The sequence below is a fragment of the Talpa occidentalis genome, unplaced genomic scaffold, assembly GCF_014898055.3.
Source record: "Talpa occidentalis isolate TD23 unplaced genomic scaffold, MPIMG_talOcc4v2.1, whole genome shotgun sequence".
NCBI classification, from domain to species: Eukaryota; Metazoa; Chordata; class Mammalia; order Eulipotyphla; family Talpidae; genus Talpa; species Talpa occidentalis.
Genome location: NW_026555331.1, coordinates 120,303,174 through 120,324,435, shown reverse-complemented (window position 1 = coordinate 120,324,435; position 21,262 = coordinate 120,303,174). Strand labels below are relative to the sequence as shown.

The following is a 21,262-nucleotide window of genomic DNA, read 5'->3' as shown; positions in this document are numbered from 1 at the left end:
CAGATATCTATCCAAAGAATACAAAACTTTAAATGGAAGGGATATATGTATCCTGATGTTTATTGCAGCACTATTTACAACAGCCTAGTTTTGAAAACATTCTAAGTGCTCAAGGGCAGATGAGTAGATTAAGAAGATTTAAGCTATACACAATGGAATACTACCCAGCTACAAAAAAAAAAAAAAAAAAGATGAACTGAAGGGGATTATGCTCAGTGAAATGAGTCAGAAGGAGAAAGACAAATACCATATGGTTTCATTCATATGTGGAATATAAAGAAACAAAGGGACTGACAAGACCAAAACAAAACAAATCCTAGAAATCTGACTAGAATTGAGGCTACCAGAGGGGGCAGGGGAAAAATGGGGGAGGGGATCCAATGGCCTGTAGTAAAAACTTTAAGTGGTTTGGTGGTGCGTGTGGGATGGTGCCATACATGTGAGAGGGTATGAATTTATGTCTTTGAGTCATATACAGTATGTTTACATATCACAATAAAAATGTAGAGGAACCAAATAAGGGATCAAGAGAAAAAATACTTATAATAAATTAAAAAATAACAAAATTAACAGGTAACTATAAATTAGAGACATTCTGTGGGGCGGGAGGGCACAGGAAGAGGGATCAAAACAGGGAGGGAAGAACACAAGGGTCTTTGGTGATAGTGCACAGGCAAATTGATGGTGGGAACTTTACAGGGACTTACTTTACCTGGGGGAGAAAGCACAAATTGTACAAAAAGGAATAATGGGGCCTCCCTGGTGGTGCAAGGGGTTAAGTCTCAGCACTTGAAGCTATCCACAGCCACTGTAGCAGAAGTTAAATCCCCAGCCAGGGAGCACATGGTGAAGCAGACTTCTCCTGACTCTCCTGCTGCTCCCCTCAGCAGTGTATTTCAGTCATTCTGCCTGTTCTGTTCCCCACTCTGTCTCTGGTGAATCCTCTCACCCCCAACCCCAGCACCTCTACCCTACACCCCGGTTCTTGTATGCATAAATAAATAAAATGAAAAAAAAATTTTAAAAAGGAAGGATGATGTAAAATATATATAAATAAAATTTTTAAAAAGACAAAACAAATAAATACCAGACACTGAACTGACCCCAGCTAATTTGAACTGACCCCTCATAATTTGAAGACAGTTTTACAAGAGTACACCATGGAGTACACTCTGGGGTTCGTATTCCCATGAGTCTTTGTTAGATCAGTTAGGAAGCAACGGAAGTTTGATTTTCCCCTAGTGTTATAACCCTCCTCAACTCCTGCACTCCCTTCATAATGTAAATGTGGTTAGAATTGTGTGACTTTCAGACATTTATGTATGTACCTTGCACATGGGAGGGCATATATGGATGGAAGCCCAGAGAATATTCTATGTGTCTGATAAAAATGAATTGTTAGCTCTCTAACCCCAGGCATTTCTACTTTTTTAACCTATCTCAGCATTCTTGTTACATATATTTGACTCCTCTGTTGAAAATTTATTTGGAGACAAAGAACTTCAACTCTAGTAGAAATGAAAAGAAAACTATAGTTCAAAAAATTAAACTAATAATGTAAGTGAACAAAGAGGAAGTCAACAAAGCAGACTGCCTCAGAACGTGTCTTATCTCTCAGAATAAAGAACTTATTCTTTCAGGGTATGTCAAAAAAAAGAAGAAAGTATTAATATCATACTTTAAAAATGGAAGTGGATTTATATTCCCGATTTGAAACTCAGCATAATTAGAAGTCTTGGGTCTTCAAGCAAAACTACTAATACCTAGTGCCTTTCCAAAAGAGTGAATTAAAGTCTGTATTTTCAAGTCTGCATTTTCTTTGAATGTAAATCCATTCACTCCTCATTACATCATCAGCATAATTTTTATTATTTGATTGCTAAAGATTTTAATATTTTGTGTTGTCAAGAATGCCATTTATTAATTCTTGCTATTGTATCAGGATATCGTGATATTATTCTAAAGTAAAATCCAACTATTAAGAAAATAAACATCACTTAGAAAATGTTCTCAAGGTTTTTTAGAAGTGACATTCAAGGAGGCAAGGAGACTATCCAGACACCACAGGCATATCTAGGGCTCACAATTCAGCCAGAACAACCAGAAAGCTGCTCTGAGGAGTTAATGGATGAACTTGTCTATAGAAGAATCTGGTAATAGAAAATAGCTCAGGAAAACCTTCTTATCCAGAATCAGTTGTATTATTTAAGATACTGTGTTGCAAGAAATATAAAGAAGTTTGGAAAAAAGTGGAAGAATTTATTGAGAACATACTGGGAATCTGTGTGGACTGCACTCAGGAAGTATGAGGACGTCAGCAGCAGCAATTCGTGACCCTCATTTTTATGGTGCTGACACTAACGTCAATTAGGAAATGACAACTCAATTTGGACATGGAACTCCTAATAGTCTACGTTCTAGAAAAGAAAATCTGAACCAATCAGTTTTGGGCCAGAAAATCAAGTGCTGCAATAAAAGCAGAGCTGCCAAAAACCCATGCTTACAGGCCATGTGGGCAGGGAAAAGGACCAGAGATGCCACCCTTAAACAGCTGTGACCAAGACCATGACTATTATGGTGATGCTGAAAAGCTCCAGACTTTCTCTTTAATGACCCCAATTGCCCTACTAAGAATTAGATTCAATAGAAAATAGCCCTCCTTGGGCTTCCCTGGTGGCACAGGTGGTTGAGCACCGCACTGTGAAACTGTCCGCAGCCTCTGCAGCGTGGGTTCAATCCTGGCCAGCCGGCGAGGGTCCCATATGGTAAGGCAGACCTCTCCTGTCGTGCCTGCTGCTCCCCTCAGCAGCGTATTTCAGTCAGTCTGCCTGTTCTGTTCCCCTCTGTCTCCAGTGAATCCTCTCACCCTCCTGCACATCTGGCCTGTACCCCGGTTTTTGTATAAAAATAAATAAATCTTTAAAAAAAGAAAAGAAAACAGTCCTCAAGACAGGTTATACGTCTTGAGGTTAGCTTCAGCAAGTTCCCTCCAGGAAAAAAATCCTGTTTAAAAGAGTATAAAATACAGTCACAAAGATCTACCAATCAGAGATCCTGAGTAAAGATGCCCACTCCAGGACAATGTCATAGAACCTGCCTGACATTTGGTGATGTCCACCAGGCTGTGCTTATACCTCGGGCATGTATAATTTCGAGATTTCAATAAGAGAAATACAGACATCTGTAGTTTCACCTGCTGGCATTAGGTATCAATTTATAATATATTTCCTCCAAGTATAAATGTACAGAATTTGAAGGATTGTGTCAATGTAAACAATGATGTAAACCAGTATTAACTCAAAAATATTTTTTAAATATTTTTTTAAAATACCTTTATTTAAAAAATAAAGGTACAGAATTTAAAACATCATGTTATTTGTGTTCTGTGTCATTTTTATCTCTGTGAAAGGAAAGTAAATCTGTTAAGGAGTCAGGCTCACTCTTAGAATGGTATAAACCTACCTTTCAAATAGTCCTTGACCATTTCTGCAAAGAGAAGAATTTGCCTTAATAGTGCTGTCCAATCTTTGTTTCAGGAGGAGAATTAACACTCTTCTTAAAACCCAGCAATGCGTGAATTGCTGGAAGGCAAAAGTTAAATTTTCTCCAACTCAGTGAACCATTCCTTGGTTTGTGTGCAACATGGTATATAATTATGGCACAAGTACTAGATACTAAAAATATATACTTATAACCCATGTTTAAATTACCCTTTTCTGTGTAGTTACTGAACACTATATATACCCAAAAAAAGTATATTAAATATCTTAGGTGCAGAAATGACTTTTTTTGGCTCCACATACAGTCAATTCACATTTGAGACATAGTATTGGGCTTCCATCTGATTTTATTCTTGTCACCTTTGTGTCCTTTTTGTCTAGAGTCTTTTTGTCTCTAAACTTCCTAATTGTTTTTGCTTTATGTGGTTTTATAATGAGTCAACCAAAATCCCTATTTAATGAAAGCACTCTTGTGTGCTTGAAATTTTAAGTTTATGTTTAAAAAACAGAACCTTTTGAATATCTCTGGCTTGGGAGAGCAAAGTCTGACATTTGCCACGGAGGGTGGTGGTGAGAAATTCTCAAAATAAGATTTCAGCAGAAGGGAACCACAGTGAAACCAGATCCTTCAGCCCATTTATCATAGTGCTTGCATTTTCAGTGTCAAAGCAGGTGAACAATAATAAATATCCAACCAAGGTGGTTCATTTGTATTCAGAAGATTTGAATAAATAAGAAGTTCAAAAAAAATCCATGTAGGTTTTTGTTCAAAGGAAAACTCCAGCCATTTCCCTCAGCTCAGCAGTCTGAAAGTTCAAAAGGTAGGAAGTGCTGCTTGCCAAAACTAAGCTCTGACAAGTACTTGAAAATAAAATTTAATTATGAACTGGCATTTTGGGGGCAAGTTAGGGTTAAAATTATATGTGCAAATTTGATTTCACCTATTTTACTACTTACTAAATTTTAAAAGTGTAATAAATGCTTCTGATATTTACCTCTTGTTTATGTTTTTCAAGTAAAAAAAATTTCTGAATTTAGTTTCTATGAAAATTGAAAATTGGGCAGATTCCAGGACACAAAAATGGTGCAGAGGCATAGCTACTCCATCTAAAGTCAGTCCATCCTTTTTTAACAGTTTTGTAGTTAACAAAATATATTCACCGTTTCTGAACTGCCACCTGAAAACTGTAGATTATTTCCAAGGAGCTAACTTATCAGCTACATGATAGGACAATTCACTTACAAATAAAAACAAAATATCTTTGATTTAAAAAGAAGAGACAGGACCTCCGTGGTGGCGCAACAGGTTGAGCACAGTGCTGTGAAGCTGTCTGCAACCTCTGCAGCACAGGTTCCATTCTGGCTGGCCAGGGAGATTCCCGCATGGTGCGGCAGACCTCTCCTATTGCACCTGCTGCTCCCCTCAGCAGTGCTTTCGGTTTGTCTGCCTGTTCTGCTCTCCACTCTGTCTCTGGTGAATCCTCTCACCCTCCCATGTGTTTGGCCTGTACCCCCAGCTATTGTATAAATAAAATAAATAAATAAATCTTTAAAAAATAAAATAAAAAGAACCATCTATCTAAAAATAAAGTTGGTGTTGTCATTTCTCTCATTACAATAATCTGTGGCCAAAAGGGTAAAATTCAAAACATCTTAATTGCATCCAAAAACCTTTCACAAAAATTACAAACAATTTTATTTGAGCACCTACTGTGTGTGAAAACTGACTGCTATGAAAGGGTGCAAAGAACAAGACATGACATGGTAGTGGCCTCTACAAGTACATGGCCTAGGGGAAATAGGTACCCTTTTAAATAACTCTAGCAATAATGATAACTGCAATAATGAAAATTCCATCAAAATTATAAAAAAGAATGAAGAGAGAGAAATTAAAGGATGAGTTATTTACCATATGACCGAGCAATTTCACTACCATTCTACCCCAAAGAATTGAAAACAGGTATACAAGCAAATACTTGTACATGAATGTTTATATTTCCATTAGCCATAAGATGGGAAAAAGCAAATGGCCATTAACAAACAAATGTCCATTAAGTAAGAAATGGATAAAATTGGTATACCCATACAATAGGATATTATTCAGTCATAAAAAATGTTGAAATTCTGATATTTGCTACAATATGAATGAACCTGAAAACATTATGTTTAATGATAAAGCCAGGTACTAAAGGTCACATATAGCAGGATTCCATTTATATGAAATATCCAGGCTAGGTAAACTCATAGAGGATAGAAAGCAGATTAGTGGCTTTCAGGATCTAGGGTTAGAACAGAAATGGGAGTGACTGCTTAACTGGTGCAGGTTTCCTTTTGGAATTCAATAGAGATGACAGTTGACTGACACTCTGAATATGCTAATTGTCACTGAACTGTACACTTGAAATGGGTGATGGTTAATTTTATGCTATGTGAATTTTACCTCTTTTTTTTAAAAAAAAAAGATTAGTTATGTGGAGTAGGGATAGAGAAAAGCTTCACAAAGAAAATCAATGTTTTAAAAGGTGAGGAGCTGAAAGAATTTTGACAGTGAAAGAATTGGAAGGACTTACAGAAAGCAAGAATCTTATTGGCAAAATACTGGGGATTGAGGGATAAAGTTTGTGTTCTTGAAAAGGTGGATCATGTTTTCAATTTTGCAAGTATGGTGCAAAAGTACTAACTCCCCATTTCTCATTGATCAGACATGCTTACTTTACTTTAAAAGTGTATTGTTTTGTTGATTTATTTTTTAAAGTCTTGTACCTCTTTTCCAGATCTGTGCGTTTCAGATGGTACCAAGGGTTTTACCCTGCTGGTTCTCAGCCAGTGACATGGGCCATTGATAATGTCTATATTGGTCCCCAATGTGAAGAGATGTGTAATGGACATGGGAGTTGTGTCAATGGGACCAAGTGTATATGTGATCCTGGCTACTCAGGTCCAACCTGTAAAATAAGCACCAAAAATCCTGATTTTCTCAAGGATGATTTTGAAGGTAACCCTTTCTCATAAATTCTGTATAGCTTTGTTTAAAAAAATAACTTAACATATTAAGCACAATTTGCAATACAGAAGAAATTAAGTTCCACTCTAATATTTCATTATAATTACAATTGTCAACATCCAAATCTTCATTTAGTTACAAAGTTTATATTATTCCATTTCGAAACAATAGTCAGTGAAAAGTAAATGAGAAAAACTAATGCTATTTTCACCATTTTTTTCTGTCACATGTAACTTCTGAAAAATAATAGTTTTCAAAAAATTTCTGAATCTCCTTAAGTTGAGGGAGCAAGTTTCCAGAAATATAAATCCCTGTCATTTGCTTTACCACCAATTCATTAAGCAACCTCTCATCACATTCTATACCTTTGCTTTATATCACATATCTAACAGCATTATGTGAGAAAACAACATTACAACATAGAAAATGCAATTACTGTGATGCAATTATTGTGATGCAATCAATCATCACAATTAATTTTATATCTATCTGATATACACTGATAAATTATGGAAAAGCATTTCATAGTAGAAGTCTTGAACTAACTGATAAAAATTTTTTTCTTTTCTTTAAGTTGTCTATGAAATTGTTATATTTATGGTTTTAAGGTACATTTCAAAATTAGATTTATGGGCCTTCCTGGTGGTGCAGGCGGTTGAGCGCCACACCGTGAAGCTGTCCGCAGCCTCTACAGCGTGGGTTCCATTCCCGGCCAGCCAGGGAGATGCCTACATGGCGCAGCAGACCTCTCCTATTTCGCCTGCTGCTCCCCTCAGCAGTGTGTTTGTCAGTCTGCCTGTTCTGTTCCCTGCTCTGTCTCTGGTGAATCCTCTCACCCCCCATACCTCTGGCCTGTATCCTGGTTCTTGTATAAATAAATCTTAAAAAATAATAAAATAAAATTAGATTTAAGTACATCAATAAAATGGGATATTATTCATATAAAAATGAAGTACTGATATGTGCTACAACGTGCTACAACATGGATGAACCTTGAAAACAATATGCTAAGTAAAAGAAGCCATACAGGAAAGATCACATATATGATTCCATTTCTATGGAACTTTCAAAAAGGCTAATCCATAGAGACAGAAAGCAGCTTAGTGGTTGCCAGGGGTTGTATGAGGTAGGAAAAGGAAGTGGCCACTTGATGAGGGGTTTTCTTTAGTGGAGATTAAAAAAAAAATTCTGGAATGAATTAGTGGCAATATTTAAATAATACTGTGAATATAATTTTATGTTATGTGTTTTCGTCCACAAATAAAAAATCAGTTAGATCTAAGATGAGTATGTGAGGTCACTTAAGGGCTGGTTTTGAAAGATTATTTAATAAAAAATACTAAATTACACAACAATCTCTTCATTTAAAAACTGTATTTTTAAAAATATTATGTAATGCCAGGCGGATATTGTCCTCACAGTAGCAAGGACATGGTAAAGAAGCCAATGTCTATTTTGTGCAGTGTAGAGGAGCAGAAAGGAGGGACCTGTGTGGCTGAACACAGATATTAAGAGAAAGACCCCTTCCTTCTCTCATGGGGACACTTCAATTATGCAGCCATGACTAAATGGTTTCAAAGAACCAAAATGTTGAGGAGACTTTTTATCCCAAAATCTGTGACTTCAATATTTATGACTTCACATTTTAAAACTACATAATACATTTATCATATTCCTTTGAAAAATAAATATGATTATATGTTAGGTCATAGTTAAAGTACATTTTCCACATTTTTCAGGTCAGCTGGAGTCTGATAGATTCTTGTTAATGAGTGGTGGAAAGCCATCTCGGAAGTGTGGAATCCTTTCCAGTGGAAACAACCTCTTTTTCAATGAAGATGGCTTACGCATGTTGATGACACGAGATCTGGATTTATCACATGCTAGGTAATCAATTTTTCTCTTCCTTTTTTAACTGAGCTAACATTGGTTTATAACATTATATATATTTTTTTCAGGTGTACAACATTATAAATCAACACCTATACATAATACATTACTTTATCTACCAAAGTCTAGTTTCCATCCATCATCATACAATTGACCATTTTTACCTAATTTACCTACTACCCTACCCCTTTCCCTTCTGGTAACCACTGTTTTGATTTTGTAGTTAAAAGTTTGTTTTGCTTTGTTTTGTTTTTTCATATTTCAGTTTCTTTATGTACCAAATATGAGTGAAATCACATGGTGTTTGTCTTTTTCCTTCTGATTTATTTCACTTAACATGATAGCCCCTAAGTCCATCTATATTGTTGCAAATGACAGGATTTCATCATGTTTATGATTGAGTAGTATTCCATTGTGTGTGTATACTACATCTTTTCTACTCGTTAAGTAATGCCACTTAGGTTATTTACAACTCTTGACTACTTACTATGAATAATTCTGTGGTGAACATGGGGATACATATATCTCTTCGAATTAGTGTTTTCATATTCTGCAGATAAATACCCAGAAGTGGGAAAGCTGAATCATGTATTATTTCTATGTTTAATTTTTTGAGGAAACTCCACAATGTTTTCCATAATGACTGCACCAATTTAGGTAATTGTTTTTAAATGCTGTTGAAAAACCACATGGTAATGTACAATAGCAGAACCATAATTAAATCAGAAAGAAGCAGAGAAATCTCCAGGACAAGGGCTTCCATTGGAAATGCTGAGCTTCCCTCTTGTCAAAGAGATTCCATTAAGACACAATTTACATAATTTCCATTCTAAAACTGAGAGAAATTTGTGCCATAACTAGATCAGAAATGAAACACAGCGGAACAGACAAAAGTTAATATCTTCTATTTTACAACATGGTAACTAGGACATGACAATATTTAATTTACTTTAACTTCAAGAAAATAATGTTGCCTCTTCTCTATTCACCTTCTACAGAACACTTTTCATTAGGTTGAACTATGAGGAAATTTTTTTACCATGCTTAGCAGAAAGCTTAGAAATTCAATACATACTAAAATTATTCACAATTAACTTTGTATCCATCAGCAACTTAAGAACATTTGAGGCATAGTCTTATTATTTAGAAGCATTTCTTTCCAATGACTCACTAATATATTCTAAGCAGTCACTTTCTAAACTGAGCACAGTCACTCAGAAACAAACATTTTAAACTGGATCAGAGAATTATGTCCTGTCAAGATGTGTATCCTTTGATCATTTGATGAGCCAAAAATTTAACCAGGAAAAAAAAAAATGCAACTGAACATATGTAAAATGGAGCCCTGACCTATTTTTGCCAGTGGACAAAGAAATCATGGTTTTTGTTTTTTTATTAAACATTTCAAGAATCTCAAAATAAATCTTAACATATTTATCCTCTTTTTTCTCCTAAATCTGCCATTTATTGAATTACAAATTTGGTCATGCTTCATAGAGAAAGTATTATCTTTGAAATAATAATTTTACAGTTACAGAAGACAAGATTTTATTCATCTCCATTCTGTTTTAATACATCTGGTTTAATTCAATGCTCTTTATTTTAGATTTTTATTGGCAGCTAAGTACTCTAATTTAGAAATTATTAGTTTTTTCCAAATAATTCTACAATGGTTCATGTAAAACTAAATTGATACAAACATTTCCCCAATACAAGTAGTCAATATGCTAAAAAAAAAAAATTTGTGAATGATTATTGTTTTTGTAATATAAATGTCACTAAGCCCTAACCTTGTATTTTTTTCATTAGTCCAGTATTAAAAGCTCCATTATTTATCTCATCTTAGTAACATGCTGTGTAGGATTTGCATATATTGACCTCAGAATGCTCCATGAAAATCCCAGTTTTCTCAAGGTTATGAGATAAGCAAATGCCCATGTAAAGGAGGGGGTGGAAGGGAGGGGGTTACTCATGAAGAATGCATGATTTTATATATGGTACTGATAACATATTATAAGCCCCAATATATTTCATATGGTTAACATGCATACATTATTGGGTATATGTGTAGGTTAAACATTAAATTTATTCTGCAATACCAGTTAGGCACAGAGGCCAGAGCAAGCACCAGCAGCTTGCCTGCCAAAGATAACATGTGAGCTAGTTTTCATTGGTACCTCAGCTGGTTGTTGCCACTCTCTCCACTCCCTGCCAACTGGGAAGGCTGCCACTGGCTGGCCGCCACTGTTCTCGATGGCCGGTATCATCCATCCCAGAACCAGCAACAGTCAGAGACTGGCACAGCCCACTACCACTACCACCCACATTCATGCTCCTCTGCCCTTGGCACAAAGACCAGAAGAGGCCTGGGCTTGACTCACCTCTTCTAAAAGATGCCAGGTCTTTCACAACAATGTGCTACAACTGGTGAATTTAAATGTATCTCCCAAAACCAATCATATGAGATCTAAGAAATTACTAGTAAAACCTGAAAAGGGATGATTTTTTCCAATAGATAGCATTAATTACATCAACTACATTCTTCCAGTTTCAGATACTAAAGACAAGGATCCAAATTTATCCTCTTAGGTGATGATACATATCCCCAAACTTAGACAACCTTTGGATCCCTGCCATCTTACAGAATAGCCGGAGGGAGCAGGAAAATCTCACTTCCCTCAGACTACCCTGTGTGGAGGGGCAGGAAATATAAATATGGGTACAGAATTGCCTTCTTTCAGATGTCACATTTATTAACTTCCTTTCACAATAAAAAAAAATGAAAATCAGCTTTAAAGTAATTGCTTTGAACAGTAGTTAAATCATCATATTCATTAAAACCATGCATTTCCCCGTGTGACCCCATGTGCTTATCTTTTGTTAATGGTGTGAATTTCTCTCTGAAGTATAAAAGTCTACAGTAAATTTTACTCCTGTCAGATTTGTACAGTTTTTCATGAGACTGGGATGTGGTAAAGGTGTTCCTGACCCCAGGAGCCAACCTGTGCTTCTACAATATTCTCTCAATGGTGGCCTGTCATGGAGTCTCCTCCAAGAGTTCCTTTTCAGCAACTCCAGCAACGTGGGCAGGTACATCGCCCTGGAGATACCCTTGAAAGCCCGTTCTGCTTCTACTCGCCTCCGCTGGTGGCAGCCATCTGAAAATGGGCACTTCTACAGTCCCTGGGTTATTGACCAGGTCAGTCTCTTAAGGATTAACTATTACTTTTTGTCTCTGAAGCTGAATGTAGCCTTAGATAGTATTTAGTGCAATTCTCTCATTCTTTGAGGAAGCCCTGAACTATTTAGTGTGACTTGCCCAAGGGCATGCAGCTAGATTAGGTATGGCTTTTAGCTTCTTTTCATTCTCTAGTCCTTCAATTGCCTGAGTCTATAAAAATAAACATCAGAACAGAAGGCCCAGGTCCTGCTCATTGAGGATTCTGCCATATGGATAGAGAGACTTTATCAAGCTTGATACGAGGTTATAATTCTCTGAAAAGGAAAATGTGCAAATTAGCATTGGTGCTGCATGCCATAGTTCCCAAATCCTCTTTCCTACCCTTTGAAGAAAAAAATAAATAAATCTCCCTAACATCTTTATGGATAGTTCTAAAGGATCTTCATACATAATGAAATGCATATCAAATAGAACTCAAAGAACCTGTTAACAAACGGCAAAATCCATGCAAAGAATTGGAACTGAAATGCCTTAGGGTACAACTGTCCTTAAATAGAAATTTTACATGGAAAATAGTCACATGTAAGCCAAATTTTGCCTTCCCAGCTTGGGTACATGCAGTTTTCAAAGGCACAATTTGGCCCATGAAGGCTGTGAATGGTTTTGTCAATCCTTTTATTTGTTTTCTGTAACTTCTTGCCAGATGGGCAAGCAGACCACATAAACAAGAGCATTCTGAAAGGCCCCCTGACATTATGCTTGCTGCATGCCAGTTCTGAGCAGTCTGATCAATAAAAACAAACAAATGAAAAAAAAAAAACTGGATTTTCTCATATCTTAAAACCAAATTAAAAATTTGCATTTTTTTTCTTAAATACATTTCAGATTCTTATAGGAGGAAATATTTCTGGTAATACAGTCTTGGAAGATGATTTCACAACTTTGGATAGTAGGAAATGGCTGCTTCACCCCGGGGGTACCAAGATGCCTGTGTGTGGCTCTACTGGTGATGCCCTAGTCTTCATTGAAAAGGCCAGCACTCGTTATGTGGTCACCACAGATATTGCTGTGAATGAGGATTCGTTCCTACAGATAGATTTTGCAGCCTCCTGCTCAGTCACAGACTCTTGTTATGGTAAGCACACCATTGCAGATAGAGTAGTAGATGTCTGTAAAAGAGCATCTGTGAGTAGCTCTGCCAAAGGACTATGCTAAACCTCTGGTAGGAAAAACCAAGTGCACTTTGAATTCAGCCATAACTGCGTTCCTGAAAATGTACTTAAATCAAGCTTTAGTTTGTTTTAAAACATCTGAAGCTTATTTTTAATGATATGCATTTGAAGATTTTTTAATGTAAAGTAAATAATAATCTTCATTTATGTCTTCCTGTAAATCTGGATTTTTAGTGTCAAATTTGCAAAAGTCTTTTATCACATAGAGATGCCAGAATAGGTAATAAGAGCTATACATAAGTTTTTGAATGCAAGAGTTTTAATCTGTAGGACTTCAGATTAGTCCAGTTATTACTCCTGCCCATCTCCTCAAGAATCATGAAATTTTGTTATTTTCATTTTGCCTTATACTCTTGGTCAATATATCTCATAGCATATTCTAGGCCACTGTCATTGTGACCATTGGGCATCCTCCAGATTGTGGGCACACCCACTCATACACATATCTTACACACATACACACACACACACGTCTTAGGTGAAATTAAAACTGAGACATCCTTGCATACTTGGACCCTTCACTAGAACTTGCAGATTTGTCAGGATTCTTTGGGACCTCCTGATTTTTCATCACTCCACATCACTTTTCTTCCAAAAGATGCAACCTGGGCTATTCACAAGGATCTTGTTCTGTTTTAGATTCTGCATGGTTACTTTCAGAGTCTGGCAAAATCCAGATTTTGCATGTTTCTACTAGTTTTAACTTAATAGACATATCTTAGGAGTAATCAAAGGTTCTATGTCAGGTTAATCAATACTAAACTTGATACAATTTAAGGCACACATGCTGTCTTCAATAAGTACAGACTAGTTGAGGAAGCTTTCAAAAAGTTAGTCCAATAAGTGACTCAGTCAAGTGTCCATGGGGTGGTGCTGATGCAGAATACAATGAGAGTTCGAAGGACAGAGAGATGGAGAGTTCGGTGGACAGAAAATCCACAGAATTTGAAAAGTTTCACAAAGAAATTAAGTCTCAAGTGGACATGGATGGTTGGATGAATTTGAAGGGTGAAAGGACAGAAAGGATACCCCAACCTGGACTTGCAGCATAGAAGCACAGGTGGGAAACCTCCTGGTCCTTGGGGGCCAACCAGTCTGAACAGGCATACTTGCCTAGAGGAGAGCAGAGTATTCAGTTTGAAAATAGAAAGGAACTTTAACTTTCTGAGTGCCTGCTCCTTCATTAGAATAGGAAACCAAGGAAAACAAAGTAGGCAGCTTGCGACATGACCAGCCTGCAGCATGAACCGACACTCTGTCCTCATAAGCCTAGTTGTGTGTACTTTCTACCACAGCTGGGACAATCTCTTAAGAAAGGTTGAACTGAATGATAAAATGAAAGAGAAAAGCAGTTAAGCAGAGTTGGCAACAAGTTATGAAGCGTCTTCAAAGGCAGGCACAGGAGTTTGTGCTTGACATAATGATGAATGAGAGGGCACAGTGCAGAAGAGAGATACGACATGTTTTAGGGAAGTTAACTCTAGAGCTGATGAAGGTAGGTAGGGAAGAACTCTGGTTAAGATTAACTCTAGAGCTGATGAAGGTGGGTAGGGAAGAACCCTAGTTAAGATTCTTTTTTTTTTTTTATAGTTAGGGATTTTTTTTAATATTTTATTTTATATAATTCTTACATCATTTTTCATTTTTGCACAATGTATGCATTTTCATTTTGGTTATATTCCCCATACCATTGCACACCCCCCTTATTTTGACGCTAGTCCTTCCTCTCCCCGCCCCTCCCCCCCAGTTAGGATTCTTGATGGTAACCTCTGCAGAAGGTGATGAAGACCCGCAAAATGTGCCATAAAGAGAAAGGGAGTAGATAAAATCAGTATGAGACAATGAGGAAAAAAAGAAAGGAAAGAAGCAGCAGATCTTAAAACTGTCAAACATGAGGCAACAGGTCTTACATAGAAGGTAAAGGAAAGAGGAATAAAATTTCTAAAATTATTTTCAAAATTTTGAAGTCAGAAAACTAATGTAAAAGAATTATCATGGATAACATTTGGTACTAGTTTAGTTGAAAGTCATTTTAAGTGGAGATAGCCTTTCATGAAGAGGTTGGCAATATAGAAAGTAGGACATTTATTTATGCTTGCATCACAATATGCCAAGGTCCAGCATAATACCAGGCTGAACAAATATTTCTTTAATGAAAAAAAATCAGTTTTGGCACACATAAGATTGGGAGACTTGGGTACAGAGGTAGTAGTTGAAGCCCTAAGAATATCATGTAGAATAGATGGCCAGAAATGGAGTCTGGAAGAAAGCCCATCTCTGGCATAGTTACCACAGAAGGCAGAGGAAAAGTAAGACTGGGACTCAGAATAATGTACCCCCAAAGAAAAGAAAGCACAAATCAGAAAGTAATCAATAGTGTTCAACACCATAAGGAGGACAAGTACTCGAAGACCAAGGCAGAAATAAAAACTGAAAAGAGCACTAGGATCCTTCGAACAATGAGTGCTTCCATGCTGGCTGCATATGAGAATCATCCGGGGAGTTTTAATATGCCTGACACCTTGGCTGTGCCTCGCAAGAGTGAAATCACTATCTCTGGAGGTGGTACTCTGGCACCAGTAGTTTCTAAAGGTACCCAGGTGATTTCAGCGTGCAGCCAAGTTTGAGAATCATGGCCTTAGAGAAAGTAATTTGAATAGAAAAGTGGGGGCTGCAACAGTTTATAAAGACATAAGAGAATAAAGAGAGATAAATATAAAAGTGTCTAAGTTGAATGTTTCAGAAAAAAAAAAAGAAGGAAATATCTTTCCATAGACCCACTTGGAACAAATTGCACAGCATTCAGCTGTCTGCACATACCTCTCAAATTCCCCAGTATATTCCATAACATAGCAGAGCAAGATATATATGCAAAAGAGATTTTGCAATTTTTATGAAGTGGCACCTATTCCAGGATCAAGTTGCTCAGGCTCCCTACAGAATGGTCAAATTTCGAGATGTTTGCTCAGTGGTTTTTTTTTTTTTTTTAAAGATTTATTTTTATTTTTATAAAAACTGGGGTACAGGCCAGAGGCACAGGAGGGTGAGAGGACTCACCAGAGACAGAGTGGGGAGCAGAACAGGCAGATGGACCAAAGACACAGCTGAGGGGAGCAGCAGGCAAAGCCGAAGAGGTCTGCCGCGGCATGTGGGTTTCTCCCTTGCTGGTCGGGAATTGAACCTGTGCTGCAGAGGCTGCAGACAGCTTCACAGCACTGCGCTCAACCCAGTGTGCCACCAGGGAGGCCCTGGCTCAGTGTTTTTTAACTACTTAAAAAGTAATCATTGAAATATATAGTTACTATGTTCTGTTATCTGCACATTAATTATTAAATAAGTTGATATATTGTTATGATATTAAGGTATATGTAAGGCTTCTGTAATATATATATTTGAAAAATATTAGACTGGTAAATATATATAAATTTTAACTGTTTCATGACTTGATTTAATTGGTTATGAGGCAATAGTTTTGTTATAATTGTTCTGAGTTTCTCAGTAAAAGGAGAGATTGAGGAAAATCTACTTTATGTTTCACTTGATCATAGCCCCATAAAAGAAAAAATATTTCAACACAGGAAGGTAAAAATAATAACTGTAATGTACAAAGGAAAAATCAAACCAGGACACATTTCAAATTAACAAACACATCTATGGGGGCATCAAACTGACATTTGATTAAAAGTAAAACATAGGAAAACATAAAAAGTAATTGTGGTTTCTAGGTCTGCAGATATATTTTTCTATCCAGAATTATGCTTCCTGTTTCAGCCATTGAGTTGGAGTACTCAGTTGATCTTGGATTGTCATGGCACCCATTGGTAAGGGACTGCCTGCCTATTAATGTTGAGTGCAGTCGCTATCACCTGCAGCGGATCCTAGTGTCAGACACTTTCAACAAGTGGACCAGAATCACTCTGCCCCTCCCTCCTTATACCAGGTATGGATACTTCTACATGTTGTGAAGCTAAATGTGAGATAATTTGGCTTTCAGATTTCAGCCCAGCAAGTTTAAATGAGATACATGAGATTGTTACTTGTTAATGATGTTGCCATGCTTGAATTATTTTTGTAAGATTTATTTTTATTTATTTATGCATACAAGAACTGGGTTCTAGGCCAGAGGTGCAGGGGTGAGAGGATTCACCAGAGACAGAGTGGGGAGCAGACCAAGCAGATCTACTGAAATACACTGTTGAGGGGAGCAGCGGGTGAGACAGGAAGGGTCTTCCCCTCCATATGTGTCAGCTCCCTGGCTGGGGATCGAACTCATGCCGCAGTGACTGGTGATAGCCTCATGGTGCTGAGACTTTAACCCCTGTGCCAGCAAAGAGGCCCTATATGGGCCTACGTGCCACTTCTGATTCCATACTTGAATTATTAAGGCCATCTTAAATAAAATAGAAACCAGTCCTTGTGATGACATTGTTCAGTGTTCTCCCAAAATCCAGACCTTTACTGACTTTTAACTCTAATATTTTTAAAAATTGCAATCTCAAGAAAACAGTGACTAGATTTGAGAGCTTTCTAACTTAATTCAGTTATGCTAATGACAAGTCTCAAATTTAAAATGAGCCCATTGGTAATGAGACTGCTGTAAATAGCAGTGAGTAATGTCATATAACACCACTATATGTATGTAGCAAATAAATGTGTTAAAATTAGTATGTTTTTGAAATTTTATTTTGAACCATATCTTGATAACATTACCCTCTGGGACATTATTTTATGTGTAAAACAGTTGTAAATGCTCCACTCATAGTGTCTATGAGACATGATGGTAGCTTAATAAAATTTCTTGGTAAATATTGGTAAAATAGTTAAGTCTAACTTATGTATGTATTTGCACTCTTGTTTGAGTAAAGCAGATAAAATATGCCTTGCCTAATGGGATGGTGTTACATGCCTTGGTTTCTTCAGTTTCTAAGTAGGTGCTAAGCATAGAAAAGCTTTAAAAAATTGATAGAAATTTCAGTTCTCTCCAGGAAAATGGTTATTAGTCACTGCTGTTAAGAAAGAAGCAAAGCAACCAATGCAGAAATTATAGTTTGTGTTCATTATTGTTCTCTTGCCTCCCCACAAATGAAGAATGAATAAATCTTCCTAGCAAATGGCCATAAAATTCAACCATTCATCTAGGGCATAACTTTTCTTGGGATTATCATAAATGGGATTATCATAAATGGGCAGCCTAAGGCTGCTCTACAATTGCTGGCTCAGAGATACAAGACTATATTAACTGTCAGCAGAGTTGCCAAGTTTAAATGAGATACGTGAGATTTTGTTGCTCGTTAAAGGTATTGCCACACATGAATTATTAAGGCGATCTTAATAAGTAAAATAGAAAAAAAAAAACTCCATTAAGGCAGCAGTCTTTTAAGTCTTTATGAATCCTGTGAAATATTACCCAGCTACTTGGTAGCATTTCGCAAATAAACGGCATACTAAGATTTATTCCAGCTAGTCATTATACCCTTGAGTATTTTACTCAAAAAAGTAATTATTCCTCATCTTTTAATATATCTTTTAATTGTCTTTTATACATACTCACAAGAATTTTGACCCTTTCAAATGATACTTGGAAAATGTTGGATGCAGCCATTTCCTCTTGTTATCACATTGATAACATGCAGTTTATTTATTATATTACCCTCAAAGCTCATGTTGCACAGCATTTTTAAAGGTGACAGTAACTTATAAATAGACCTTTTGGGACATTCAGAAAGAAATATGCAAGGATGGAGACCAAGCCAGGCCCACTTCTATAATGCTCTGCTATATGCCAAAGATCATTTGAACATGTCAATCTCAGAGAACTTTGTTAATATGTCTGTACTGTCTCTGCTTTTACATCCAGTTACTTTAAAAATATCATGTGTTTTTATTTTCATTTGAATTTATAGCCTCAATATCTGTGAAGTGTTGAGACAGCTATGCTTATGTTTTCCACCAGGCGAGAATTGAGTATTTCGGTGTATGGCTCGTCACTATAAACAAACATGATTGGCAACTTAAAGTCATGTGCTACATAGGGGTTAGGGGTGACTGTGACAATGTGCCAATTGTAGGTTTGTTCACTCATCTGTCCACATCATATAACCCAAGGCTAGGATCCTAGTATTGTTGGCACAAAAGTAGTGAGAGTCCACTAAAGCTGATTGTCTACAGATTAACAGCAAACCATTCACCAAACTGAAATGACCGGTAATCATTAATAGTGATTATTAATTCATTCAGTGATTCATTAAACAAATATTTTGATGCTTTACTATCTGTTAACTCTGTGTGAGGGGCTGAACTTACCTCTGCCTGAAGGAACATTTATTTCAGTGGAAGAGGTATTAATGAGAAATCACCAGTAGTCACAAAAGTAAATAAAAAATTCAGCTGTTATAAATGTTGGAAGACAGTTGCATGATGCTAAGATTATATAAATCATAGGGAGATTTGCCTTGGTCAAAAATGCCAAGGAATGCTTGATTGTTGAGGTATAATTGAGGATAAATGAGGTAAGATGTGAAAGATGGATAGGAGTTAACTCAATGGAGAGTAACAGTAATAGTGTTCCAGGTGAGGATAACAGCCTATAGCAGGAGGACCTTCCAGGCATGTTTGAGATACTGAAAGAGTAGATCTGTTGGGGACAGAGACAGACAGACCAATAGGGAGGGAGTGAAGTGTAAGATGTCAAACCATATAGAGCATTGCAGTTTGTACCAAAAATTGTGCTATAAGAATGCCGAAAATTTTGTCAGAATGCTTAGAAATAGGAAGACATGATCAGGTTTATATTCAGAAAATCTTATTTTAACTAGAGAACAAATTGGGCAGGGTAAGAGTAGATATAAGGCAATTCCTAAAGATGCAATATATGCAGGTGACTTGAACTAATAATGAGCCCAAACTATGATGTAGCAGACATGAAAAGAAGAGGAGAAATTCAAGAGAAATGGAGGCAATAAAACAGTCTGATCTTAATGATGAAATTGATGTGGGAAGGTGAGGGAAAGGGCAATGTTGAAGATGACCCCTGGTTTCTGAGTTACAAAACTGAGGGAGTGCTGGTGTTTTTCACTAAAAACAGAACACTAAGACTAAACACAAGATACATGACACTCTATCCCAGACATTGCTGTGTTAAAACCTAAATAAATTGGGTTATTAGAATCATAGTCTCTATTCCTTCCTTTATATAATGGTTAAGCTAAATTATACTGGAAAAAAAATAATAAAAAGCATTGTAATGTAGTGGAAGACTTCAGCCTTTCAGGCCTATGTGCTTTTTTTTTTTTATAAAAGGGTTTTATTGCTTATACAAATAACAGCTTGTAAACTTATGTTTCTAGTCATATTTCCATTGACCAGAGTACCACCTCCCATTCAAAGTTACGAAATCGGATAGAAGCACCTCTGTCTACCCTCCAGACAGTCCCGGGCCCACTGACTAGGCAGCTCGCTCCAAGAGGCAGAGATGCAGGCCTATGTGCTTTTAAGAAAAGTCATTTCATGTCTTTAAACTTGAGTTTACTTATCTGAAAAAAAAAGATACTTTTTACCATATAGAAACCAATAAGTGTGCATGGAAATATTTGGAACATTATAAAGATTTATAAAAATGTAAATTAATTAACCACATAACCATGCTCATTAAACATATTTTATTTTCAGACTTCAACTCAAATTAAGACATCTTCTAAATTCAAAGTTTGGTTTAATAGAGCACAATAACTTCAGTTCCTGCCCCAGAGAATGTGCAATCTGATTAGGGAAAATGAGTAGTATACCCAATGAACAACTTATAATAATGTATGCTGTGTTTAGTTTAGAGCTCCTCTGAGGAATGGGCTAGAAACACTCTCAGAGTTGAGAGATGAGAGATAGTTTAATGCCAGAGCTAGAGAGGCCTTCATGGAAGAGATGGCCCATGGCCTTGAAGGGTGACCAGGAATTAGGTGAATAAGGAGAAGAAGATTCTAAATCAGGGGAACAATGTGAACAGGACAAGAACGGATGAACAGTAATTGCTGATTAAAGCAGGCTCATATCTGGAAATTGTAGAGATGTGAATTTCTAGAGTTAGGTTAACTTACAGCAAAGCAGACAAGATTAGACTTGTACCAAAGATGAAATGTAGACAGTTTTCAGCAGTAAATATTCTTTCAAGAAAATTAATGGGAGAACAGAAAGACTCAAGTAAGAGAAAGAGTAAAAGGCATTATGATAATAACTATACATGAAGTAACAAGGGCCTTGTCTACAGCTAACATGGAGGAGATGAGGCACTGTTACATGATATTTTGAAGAAAAAATTGATAAAATTCAGTTGCTAATTTCTTCTCCATTGCACACATCAAGAGACAACTCTATAATTTAAAGCCCGAGAGAGTAGCAAGTGGGGAGAGAGGTGAAGTAGATTCCAGAAGGGACAATACAGCAAATGTACTCAAATGATGCT

The 21,262-nt window shown here is 36.6% G+C and overlaps 1 protein-coding gene across 1 annotated transcript in view; it reads left to right on the top strand.

Annotated features, from left to right (window-relative positions):
- Positions 1–21,262, top strand: part of RELN (reelin) — a 436,933-nt gene that overhangs the window by 364,585 nt on the left and 51,086 nt on the right. The window contains exons 42-46 of the mRNA XM_037511284.2: positions 6,275–6,495; positions 8,244–8,391; positions 11,335–11,593; positions 12,461–12,710; positions 16,579–16,747. Of these exons, the coding sequence (XP_037367181.1) occupies positions 6,275–6,495; positions 8,244–8,391; positions 11,335–11,593; positions 12,461–12,710; positions 16,579–16,747 (1,047 nt within the window). The remainder of the gene's footprint in view (positions 1–6,274; positions 6,496–8,243; positions 8,392–11,334; positions 11,594–12,460; positions 12,711–16,578; positions 16,748–21,262) is intronic.